The sequence below is a fragment of the Belonocnema kinseyi genome, chromosome 10, assembly GCF_010883055.1.
Source record: "Belonocnema kinseyi isolate 2016_QV_RU_SX_M_011 chromosome 10, B_treatae_v1, whole genome shotgun sequence".
In the NCBI taxonomy this organism is placed as follows: domain Eukaryota; kingdom Metazoa; phylum Arthropoda; class Insecta; order Hymenoptera; family Cynipidae; genus Belonocnema; species Belonocnema kinseyi.
In genome coordinates, this window is record NC_046666.1 from 90,203,638 (window position 1) to 90,216,176 (window position 12,539).

General features: G+C 34.4%; 1 protein-coding gene across 4 annotated transcripts in view; it reads right to left on the minus strand.

The window, feature by feature from the left end:
- The window catches only part of LOC117181858 (cyclin-dependent kinase 12), a 137,723-nt gene extending 125,768 nt beyond the window's left edge, over positions 1-11,955 (minus strand). For 3 of the 4 annotated variants that reach the window (XR_004468187.1, XM_033374862.1, XM_033374864.1), the window contains exons 1-2: positions 11,612-11,954; positions 3,145-4,459 (exon numbers count right to left, since the gene is read on the minus strand). Coding sequence is in view for 3 of the 4 variants with exons in the window: in XM_033374862.1 (XP_033230753.1) it covers positions 3,145-4,451 (1,307 nt within the window). In the remaining variant the exon portion in view is untranslated. Of the gene's footprint in view, positions 1-3,144; positions 4,460-11,611 lie in introns of all 4 variants that reach the window. The other variant, XM_033374863.1, reaches the window with a different exon arrangement.
- Positions 11,956-12,539: the final 584 nt, after the last annotated feature.

The following is a 12,539-nucleotide window of genomic DNA, read 5'->3' on the forward strand; positions in this document are numbered from 1 at the left end:
CCAGCCCAGCATCGAAATCTGGAAATATTAAAATCCCAATCTCTTCATTTTATTTCAAAGCAGATAGAGATATAAATAGAACCGCTGAAGTGTTCCGACCGGTAATCGTGCACCTTCGAGTTTTCAAATTCAGAAGAGGAGAAATGGGTGGCGCGCGCAACCCAGGCATTTATATCGTCTCCTGCCATATTCACACGGACATAGACGTGTCATAGTATTGGAGCACGTCTCGTTTCAGATCTGGGATCACTCCCTTGCTAGGCTATTGTTCACAGCATGGGCCGCCGAGGCTCTTCCAGAGTGCGAGGCGGGAATCGAACCCGCAAGCCGACGGATTGGGTCCGAAGCCTACGCTGTAGCCCCCATGACCATCACCCAACACAATTTATTTAAATTTATAACATTATATTTATGTATTTGATTAAAAACCAGTTTGAAAAACATAAAAGAATGATTGATATTGATAATAATATAAATGATAATAATATTGAACAGCCTTTAATTGAAAATATTCAAAACTGACGAATTTTAGATTGAAACTCGTTGACATTGAGGAAATTCCAATTGTAAATTTTGAAACCTTAATTATCAAAGAAAAACTTTTTAAATTACACTCCTTTAAAATATATGTCTTGATAATGGAATAATGTTTACTATTGCTGAGAGATTCCGATACAAAAATTTAAAATGTACATTTTTTTATATGGAATGGATTGAAAGCTGCCAATGGGAATGAGAACGTGAAAGAATGTGACCATTTTTGTAACCAAAACGCAGAATTCCGAGATTTGAATGTTTTTGTTGTTCAATAAAGTAATTCAAAAAAATCCGAATTATAGAACATGAACAAACCTTTCTAACACTAGAATATAAAAAAAAGTATAGAATAAGATACATTTCCAAACTTTTATTTTGACAATGTTTCGGTAAAATTACCACGGCAATCAGTAGCATTTTTCTGTCCCGTGATCGCCATGGTCACTTGCAACAGATTTTGTACCATGTACTCACTGCACGTCCGGGACTCAAAGTTGATAAGAGCGCACTACGCACGAGACACGCGCACAATAAAATTGTTTATCATTGTTACCATCAATTTGAAACATAACCTTCACAGATAATTGTAATTTAACCATTTTTTAGAATTATTTTCCATAACTTTCTAATTTTACAACGATTTTTCATTTTACTAATTTAAAAACTGTGCAAGTATGTCACATTATCAATTCCCCATGTTTAAGGTGTGAAATTATGTTCGCAAATGGAATTTTCACCAGCTCCTGTACATTTACCGACGTCAAAAACTTCAACGCTCTGAAAGTAGGTCTATATATTACCTACTCAAATAACAGAGTCACAAGCAGAAACTGTACTTTTAAAACGCCGTGTTTCACTGGCAACCTAAAAGTAGTAAAGTTACCAGATTAGAACTTCTAATATGCAAGTTTACATCATTGCACCATTTGTGTTGCTAATTTTATCATTCTAAGTGGTACATTTTTTCTATTTTTTTACCAGGAAATGTCCGTCGAAGGCACCCGCGACATTAACACAAATGTGACTGTTCTGAGTGATAAGCGCTGAACGTATGTGTGGGTCGTGTGGTTAATTGAAATTTTCCGGTATTAAATGTAATGTGTTAAATGTAATGCCATAGTTAAGCGTCGATTATCCTGTCGCGCGTTCCATCACGTTTTTGGAGGTCCCGGTTAGCTAACCAGATAGTCGTTTCGAAATAACTACCATTTTACTTTCAACCATTCGCGTGATTGGCTACTTGTCAGTCGAGTGAAACGCAACTCAATATGGCCGTGCGCGCCAAATCCAAATAAGGTTCACTCCACGCTCGTGCCCACACTGACCTAAAAAAAGTGAATTTGTATGTATTTTTTGTTCGTGTTATATTTATGTTTTATTCGTATTATCTGTGATAAGATGGAAGAAAATAAAGTGAGATCGCCTAATTTTCTTCCAAATGCTCCTTCGATTTGATTCAGCAGATCATTTACACAAGCTTTTCTTAAGCGAAATCTCGTTTGAAAATCAGCGTCGTCGAAATTATCAAAAAAATTCACTCTTACTTTGAAAATGCGCGGTCTTCTGCGGATAAATTCAAAAATGTCTTCTACGTCGTCATCAGACGACCTTAGAACTTCTTCCAAAAACTTCATATTTCACAACGACACTGCACTTTTTAGGTTAAAGGACGATTAAATCGCCCTAACCGACCAAACTTGACCGGTTAGATTTAACGGTGGTTAATGCGAGTTAACCACTTGTTAAAAAGTGGTAGAACGCGGAACTAGCTTTAACCGAGGATTAAATTTTTAACCGAGGTTAGTGGAACTGGCTCGTAGTATCTTATTTCTTCTCACGTAGGAACAGTATCCTTTAATTTATAGTACATTTGTGTCTGTCTTATCATTGAAGACACATTTACTTATGTTGAGGACAACTGTAGTGCCCCCGCCAGACATTTACTGATACTTTGTACCCAAGTCGCTAAGAAACTTTGTCCCAGGAAAATACATCGAGGCTTGGGGGGCCTGGTACGGATGTATAGATACTACGGCGGAGAAGAGTTTTGTCACACCTCGTGCGCGAGGCTATTTAAAGTTTCTTGCCGCAACCAACATATTTCAAAATACCAAGCATTTTTATGAATCAGACAGAAATTTGATTTTTGGATTTCAAAGTGGACACTCAAGACTATTTTCATCTACCACACGGAAAGAAATTTCAAGAGATTAATTCACTGCACATCTCCCTGATTTTATTACGCTTTGGAGCAAGAACTAATATCACAGAACCCTTGCTTTTAAAGCATAGGTCTCGAAGTTTCAGGCATTAGGCCATACCTCTTTGCTCTCAGGTCTCGAATTCGATGCTTTTAGATCGAGTCCGAAACTCTAAAGCAAGTATAAATTGTAGTTCTAAAACTACGCGCTTCCGTGAATTAATCTCGAAGTTTCTCTCCGTGAGGAACTTCAAAAGTTCCTTAAGTGGTCAATCATTACACCGTTTACCTTAGGTCTCATTTTGTTAACTAGTGCAATTCATTTTACTGAATCAAAGAAAATTCAAATACATTCAAGGAAAATGTAAGCAAATAAAGTTAATTTTAAAAATATATAAATAACATACCTATTCCCCATAGGACTCCTGACTGATCCAGACTTCCTCTTTTCTCTCCTCTCCTTATCATGATGTTTGTGCCTTCGATCCATTTCTTCTCTACGCCTACGTTTATTAGAAGGAGATCCACTAGGCATTTCCCTGCGCCTGTGCCTCCCAGGGCTAGGACTGAACTCTCTTCGTCTGAGAGCCGATGGACTCGGAGTATGCCTCATTCTTGGCATTGGACTCGGACTGAATTCTCTTCTTCTCGGTGGGCTGTGATCCCTTCTTCTTGGTATTGGACTTGGGCTATGGGGGCGTTTGCGACTAGATCCGTGGCTCGGACTGATGCTATTCCGTCGCATGTGTCCTATCGGACTGTGTTTTTGCCTTTCGGGGCTGTGCTTCATTCCGTGGTTCACCTTGTTACACTCTGGCGATAATTGTCTTGGTGGCAACAAGGGAGTGTGCGGGGAAAGGGGAACGGTGGGGGATATAGTCACATTACGAACATCTCGATCAGGAGAGTCAATATCCATATCACTTAGGACACGATTGTCCTGGGGTGTTGGAGGCGATATAGGAGAAGTATCATCCTTTAAAGGTAAGGGTGGCGACTTTGGCCAGTTATCATCCGTTTTATCATGATCAGGCGTGAGTGAATGAGTGCCGTCAATGACTCGTGAAGGGCTGACACTAGGAGAGTGGCGCTTAGATTTTCTCTTCTTTTTCTTACCCGTACTCGGACAGGGACTCAAACTTCTCTTCTTTTTCTTCTCGCGTTTGTGTTTCTTCTCCTTTCTTTTAAACCTCCTGGCGTCATCTGCAAATTCTGGTGACTTTCTGTGCATAACCTGTTGCTGTTGCTGATCTTCGCTAAGCGAGTAGTGTCTAACTGGGTGTCTATGTTGCACTGGAGGAGTTGGCGAAAGACTGACAGGCGATGTCCCAAGATTTCGAGCAGGACTTCCTCCCCCATAGTAACGCCTCTGCAACAAAGGGTCAGGCACCTCACCGTCAGTATAACTGTTACCTCTACTGTCCTCAGATTGTATTTCTCCTGCCTCTGGTTCAGAGAGATCTTCACTGCTTACGTCCGAATACTCTACCAATGGTTTCAGTGAAGTCGCTACTTTCGTTGAACTCTCTAGGGACTTGTCTCGCGACCGCTTCTTCTTTTTCCGACCAGAACTCTTACTTTTTCCATGCTTCCTGTGCCTTTTGTCAGTAACCTCGAAACTGTGACGATTTACTTCGTTGTTTGCACTCTCTCTTCGCCTAGATTTGAATCTTCCATTACGTTCTGTACGCTGAGGATCGCGACTGCTAGGCATGTCACCTACTACAATCAAAAATCAAATTAAGAATTTTAATTTTATTCAACAAAAATGTGTATTAAAAACGATTATAGTCTACAGGGGGCATCTTTTCTCCAGTGTACCACCCAAAAAATCCATTCGACTCAAACTTGAACAAAGTGTAGTTCTATTGGATGGTACTTTTTCCATTTGGCGTATGGTTACAAGGGAGTGTTCGAATATTACGTAACGCGTTTTTCTGAAATTTTTGAATCCCCTCCCTCCAACTTAACGGTTTCCCTATAGTAAATATATGTAACTTTAAGGCCATGTGATGAGTGGACCACGTGACCTGATTCCGACCATACCAACCGCCTGGTCCTAAATTTTTATAATTACAAAATAAGTTTTTTTTGCAAATAAATTTTGTTTGTGCTTGTTTGATAATTATTAAGATTTAGGACGAGACCCAACTTTCTTAGTGCTTCTTATTTATTATCCTAAATTTTCAACTCGATGTGGCGCTTCGTGTGAAAATAAGTTGGGAAATAATGTATCGGTTAGGTAGGAATCTGATCACGTGATCCACTCATCACATGGCCTTAGCATAAGGGCTGCACTACAGCACTACGTAACGCACCAGGAGGGGGACCCCTCCCCTCCTGGTGTGTTACGTAATACTTGAACGCTGCCCAACCATTTTTACTCAAATTTAAATCAATCCTTTTTCTGTCTTTTTTGTTGGTCTCTAAATCAAGCTTAGGATTCTCTTTTTCTTAATCAAACAGGAGAAAATGTAATTTTCTTTTTGTTTTACATACATTAAATTTTGTCCATTCTCTTTTACGGAAAACATTACGGCATTTTATTAAAATTTTACATTCGGTCTTGAAAATGAAATAGGGTAATATTTGATTTAAAAACATCAATTATTAATATAAATTTATTATAATTTAATATAATAGAAATAATAAATATTACCTGAAAGTTAGGTAAAATGAGATGTCCATTACCTAACGGTCAGGTAAAATGATTCGAACTGTTAGTTACAGTTTCAATCAAAGAAAACAAAGTCTATCGCTCTATATGTAAATTCTACATCCCCGCCATGTAAAATTTCGTGCGTCAGCAAAAAAAATTCTTGCTACAACCAGATTCTGTGGAAGGTCATCCACTTAATACACACATCCTTACACAATTTGTCTTAAACAATTACATTTAATTACAATACATTACATATAATATAGTCGCACGCCTTTAATGATCTGAACGCTTTAAAAATCGAAAACGCTGTGACGGGTTTCGAACCACCTACTCTAAGCTTAATGCGTTCGATCGCTAGCGAATAGACCTCACGGCTAACTTAACACTTAGAATATCGAGAAAAAAATATCGAATAAAAAATTAAAGTACGAGTACGTCAGGGCCGTCCAAAAAATATCTGGTCCCCGTTCATCGAAATTCCTTATTTTAACATTTTATTAATAAACGAGCTTATAAATTTAGAGAAAGCAAATAAAAACATTGGATAATTTTTTATTAATATTTTTTTTCGCCTTAAAACCTTAAATTATTTAATTCTCAATGTTTTAATTTTTGAAAAATTTAACATTAAAAAGTTACAAATTAAATTTATATAAAATCTATTAAATTAAATTACGTTAGAATTTAATAAATAAAAATCAAACATGTAAAACTAATCCATATATTTTAATATTTTCTGAAGTCCTGCAATATTACCCGAAACTTAAAAATGTTAAAGTTTGTATGGGGGACTTGGTTTTAAACTTCAGCCCCGACAATGTTGACGTCCCTAGCGATTCTCATTTTAACGTACTGTTTTGTAATTCCTCTCATAATAAAAGTGAAAATCTCTAGAAAATTCTGAAATATATACTTTAAGTGAATCAGATATTTCACTTTTGGGCTTGAGATTTTACCGAACTTTTTGTAATATTTATAGTTCTGTTTTGTATTAAATCCTCGAATAATTGTAAACTTTATCTAAATGCAGTAATGTCCTCCAGTTACCGAACTAATTGGGTACGTTTTAATGAACAAATTTTCTCCGTGTAATATTGTAATTGATCAAAACTTTATTTCTATGCAGTCAAATGACCGAATTCATTTGAAATAAGACAGGCTGTGTATGCCGAAGTCACAGAATCGTTTCGAGACAAAATATGTTGTTTTTCTAGGGATGTTAGAAGTCTCATATTATCCCGATTAGGCGATGTTTTTTGACTAATTATGAGTATTAGAACTTTTGAAAATGGTAACGCAATTTATAAACAAATTGTTAATATTTTTTTGTCTTGTAGTATCTAAACAAATACGAGTATGTTACTCTTTTCTTGATTCTTAAAGATCTTTTTGTTTACTTTCAAAACCTGCCAGAAAATCAAAAAATAGCATTAAAGTGACGTTTTTTCTGAAAATCTTTAAACTCAATTTTGTCAGAAGTGCCATCGCTTTATTTTTTTCTATTTTTTTTTTCAAATTTGGCACTAATACGATGCCTTTTTTTCATACAATTTTGGCTAAAATACGAATAAAGTCCGCTATAATTGTATTTTTCTATTGCAAATAAAATTTCCTGATAAAAATTGTTTCAACTTGTATATTTACACATTAAATTGCGTGTACAAAATATTACGATATTTTATTGTTTTAAGAAAAACATTATAGCCGACATTATTAATATTTGTGCGAAAATTTTGAAAAAACGTAACATAAAGCAAAGGGATTAAAATTTTTTTGAAGAATTTCTCAAGTGGAACAACTACTTTTTTGACATTTTTATATCTCCTCTCGTTATTGCAAAAATGCGAATTTCCATTTTTCACACAAATAAATGCAACTTTCTCTTCTCCAAGACGCAGACACAAAATAAACTCTTTAGGCATCAATGCACCATATTAGTATCAACTTAAAAATAAATAAAACGTCAAAGCTTGCAACGCACAAAAAATGCTAATTAAATATGTGATTTTGAATATCTTGTCACATTTTTAATTAGATTCAGAGAAAGTAATTATTGCTAGATCATTGCAACCTCAAAATATCGCATTAGGAGTAGGGGTAAACAAAATCGATTAGTTTGCACTTGAGTAAACAAAATAACTTGTGTTTTTTTGCTAGCAAAACAATTTATAATTTTATTTAAATGGTAACAAATGTTCGTTTTTTTACGTCCAAGGCGCAAATTTTTGAAGAATAGAAAGAAAAAAACATTTATAATAAGAAATAAAAATTTTCCCGCACAGCGAGCAATTTTTTAGAATTATAATAAAAGTGTAAAAAAAAGCTGCAGGAAAATTTAAATCTTAGTAACAAAAGAATCGGTTTAGACATTCAATCATTTTTCAGGGTTTGAGTCGGGTCGAGTCAACCGGGGCTCATGGGATTTAAGAAAGTATATGTAAAAAGTCAATTGTACGAGAAATAGGAACGTAGCACAATTTAAACAATACGAATAGGCATTATTTGCCTTTAAAAAAGCGTAATAATTTGAAAATGGAAAATGTGATTATCAAACAATTATTTATAATATTACAATAATTATACATGATAAAAAATGAATGCATGTTCGTAGATGTTTTCAAACATAATATGAAGTACTTTATCGATCTGCATCACTTTGTAATTCAGTAATAAAATAAATGTCATCAGCAGAACATAACCTTCATTGTCGATACCATGATTATAAAAAGCAGACAAATCATTATTATTGGTATAAAGTATCAAAATCGATTTAAAAAGTGAATTCTATAAATAAGATCATTTTTTTAAATTTAGGAAGAATTGTTTAAGAGATTTGTATTTTTTTGTGTACAACATAAATGTTTATCCTCCGAATACATCGAATATTTTCCATTGGTTTGGGGTGGTCCGTATATTATGTAATACTTTTAGGGGGGGGGGGGGGGGGGGGGGTCTAGCCTAGCGTTACTATAATCATGAAAAACTACAAGCGTTGGAAAAAGCGTTCCATAGGGGGGAAATACCGAAATACGTAAATTTACTGTTGGAAGATGTGATTTTACGACTGCTGTGTAAAATTACACCGACCAGCGAACCTGGAACAGAGATGGAATGTCGCATCGTCTGTCGGCAATATTTTCCGAGCGGAAAAATGAAATTTAGGATTTGTTTTTGTACTTTTTAATGCAATTTGTAATTTTACGTTTCTCAACTAACATATAGTTAAGTTGTTATCTATGGGCGCTGAGGCTCTTTGTTGCCTGTCGATTATTAATTATGTTAATTTCAGTTTGAATTAGAAAGAAGTAGCGCAAGTAGCTCAAAAGTACAATAAAAATCATAAATTATAAGGAAATGAAATGCACTTCCCGAATCAAAAATAAAATCAAGACCGAATCCCGGATTTTCTGAAATTCCTGCACAGTAGACAACCTGTGTGTATATTTAGAAGAAGTATCGGTATTCTATTCACCGTGAAGTTAAAATTATTTCAGTTATTATATATTTATAAATATTTCAGATTTCGGTCGGCTTAGGACGTTTATCTACATAATCTTACGTTCGTCGATTTACATCGCGCCCTTTACAAATTCTTCTGAATAAATCATTTAAATGAATTAAAATTTTGTTTTCTTTTAATATTCTTTTTTTTCCCGTATGAATTACTTTAAAACTTTTTACAAGGACAGAAAATATAATTTTTAATGAATATTAAAAACTTTTTAAGGCGAAAATCAACATTTTTATCGTGAACTTTGACAATTTTTCAATAGCAAATTTTTGTTAACTTTCGAGTAAGGTTTCGTTTTTAAGTGTTTTAGACCATTTTATAACGTTTAAGATTGACATAAAATGTAATTTTTTCTCAACTTTATGGAATGTTCACATTTTCAGAGTTCAAGTTTCAAAAAAGTGAAATTAAATTTTGGACAGAAATTCATTTTTTTTCAAGTCTAAACTTATGAAAGCTTAAAACTTATAATTTCAGAAAAATATTCACCCTCTGGACTTGAAAATTTTAACCGTTGATCCGTGGGGGGCTAATGATCAAGGCCCCCTCTGGAATATCCATATTTTTAGAGTTCGAATTTCAAAAAAGGGTCATCGAGATTTTGACAAAAATTAACTTTTTGTACATCTGAATTTATGAAACCTTAAAACTTATAGTTAAAAAAATTATTCACCCTTTGGACTTGGAAACTTTAACCGTTGTTCATTGAGGGCAACCGATTTGGACCCTCGTAGACTTTCCCCGCGTGGAACACCCACGCGTGCACCTGCCGGGGGCTACTATTCTAAATAGGACTAAACGCGACTTTTTCCACACGTCGAAAAATTATTAATAATAAATTTATAAATCTTTCTTGCGTGAACAAATTTTACCTATTCAGTTTTTTTTCGTGACTCAATTTTTCAAAAATTCAATTCATTCAGTCTTAAGAGCGTTTCACACACTCAAATACCTATATTATTGAGCTCACTTATTCAGTTTACTGAATTTTCATTAAACTTAAAAACTTTTTTTGTAAATAAAATATCGGACTGAAACTTTGGAAAATGTATCAGAATATCATAAACTACTTTTATATATTTCATTTGAGTAGGAATTTCGCGAAAATTAAAAGTGAAAACCTTTTTTGATATATTTTATTTAATACCTTCACATATTTTATTTACAAAAAAAGTTGTAAAGTTAAAAAAAAAACTACGCGCCCTATCAAAAATTATTATTAACAAATTTATAGATCTTTTTTTGTCGAATAACTGATTTCCATTTTTTGCTTAAAGCTAGAACCGTGGGTTAAAAAATGCTCATGTGAAATGTAATGTCCTCCATATAGGCACCTATATTTGTTTTTAATTTTGCATAAAGCTATATCGCACTTTATATATTCAGGACATTTTTTAATATACTATTCATAAGACATTCGTTTCAGATTTATACTTCAATAATATATTTAAAAGAATAATTTGCATTCAAATATAATAGTACGCAGCACATTGGAATATATTAATTGGATACATATAAATATTTTTAATTTCAAATTAAAAGATCATTGGAAACTGGTGTCTTTTATTACACTGTGAAAAACTGAATGATAATCACACCACACAGCTGGTTTTATGTACAATTATCAATAATTATATTGCAAATAAAAGCTTTAAATTCACCAAATTTTGAACAACTTGCCAAAAAAATACATGAAATTTTACTATTATGTGAAACTGTACTGTTGCTTTTCACGTTTTTTGTCAAATTACCAACACAAACCAACGATATTGTATCCGAACGTTATGATTTTACATATCTTTCAAATAAATAGTAATTTCAACTGTTTTAATTATAACATAGCACGTTCAGCAGTCTTGAAGAATTATAAAAAAAGCCGAAGTAAAATTAAGAACTACACAAAGATACACTATCAAAATCATTCGGGTATTAAGAAAAATATATAATTTACGAACAAGAAAACTTTGTTAGAAAAACATATAATTTAGGAGCAAAAAAATGTAAGGTCAGCAAAAAGTTTCATAAAAATTCTCCACCTGAAACACCTTCAACCGACAGAATTTATATCAACACTTAAATCGTTGACAAGTAATTCTAAAAAAGATACATGAACTTTAATCGACAAGTAATTCGAGCTACTGATAACAGCAAAAACTTTAGTTATCAGTCGGGAAACCTGCTCTTGCAAGATGATAGATACTTTGAATTGTTTTTTTGTTGTTAGACTTTGATCATAAGGACGTAGAAAAAATGTAAACACTATACTTTCGAAGTGAATATCGCATTTGCAATGAGTTTTGGTTGATATTCGACGCTACTAACCGTATCAGCCATAATCACCTACCTCACGTACAAAAGTTTGACACGCGCGCATACACGCAGAGGATCACGACACACATAATAATTTTATAATTAGATTCGAGAAAACAGGAAATACGATGGAAAAACCGACATCAAGTAATTACCGAATTATTATGTACCGTGAAATCCGACAAAAACATAATCGCCAAGCAGCAACAAAAGATCAAAAGAATGAGCAGTAAAAGTAAAGAATTTTTTGTCGGTCAGACGACCGCAGCCGCCATTGCTTGACGACTTTGCAGGAAAGGGAGTTTCCCGAACCGAGTTTTCGCTACAAGAAAGGAGATTTCACTTTGTGAATTCAAAGCTCGATGACGATTTACAAAAATTGAATACTTACGTGCAATGTTTGTCTCGGGATGTCGCACCGCGTATCGCAATTGTTCGCATCGAGCTGGTCCGAAGGAACGAAGATTACGTCTACAGACGTTCGGTGCTCCGTTGGCGATTTCAAGATTTCAACACGTACTTTTCAAGTCGCGGATTTAGATTTCCATACAAATAAACATATGCAGTAGCGGCGGACTGCTCATACGGGCATAGTTTCAAATTTCCGATAGCCGATGCATCATGCTGCGTAATTTTTCTCTGGATTTGATTTTGCTTTCCATCAAGCTAGTTTGAGAAAGTAGAAGCCATTGCCATGATTCCATGAACATCGACCAACCATCAACGACGTCATTAGATTGTCATTAGTGAGTATGTATTAGGCGACTATGTTGCCGCCAGCGTTAGCTGCCTCAACTAGAAAAGGCCGCTCTCTGCGAAGTGCTGTGCGATCATACTTTGCTTGCAGGCAGTGACCGGCAGGCCACAGAAGGTCTACAAAGGTGAAAGAGATAGAGGACGATCATAATCGTCTGTCTCTTTCACACTTCTAGATTTTGTGCAGGCATGCACCTCCCACTGTTGAAATTCAGTTGTGTGAAATGGTCATTAGCACCACAGTAGAGATGTGCGCTGAACTGACGGTCAGATGGCCGATTTCCGCAAATCTGACGGTCACGTGACCGTCAAGATTAAATTATCTTATTACGCGAGGAAGACTTATAATAATACAAACATGAACTGCAGGAATTCTTTTTATTGGTGGAACAAAAATTTATTTTCTAAAAAAAATGCAGTAAAAGAAATATGTCTATACGTTTAACAACACTTAAAAACAATGATAAATATGTATCATTTTTGTTTGCAAATAAATATGAATTCAATTAAAATTTATACTTAGAGTATTTTATTGTATTCAGTAACATAAAGAATGAAACTTA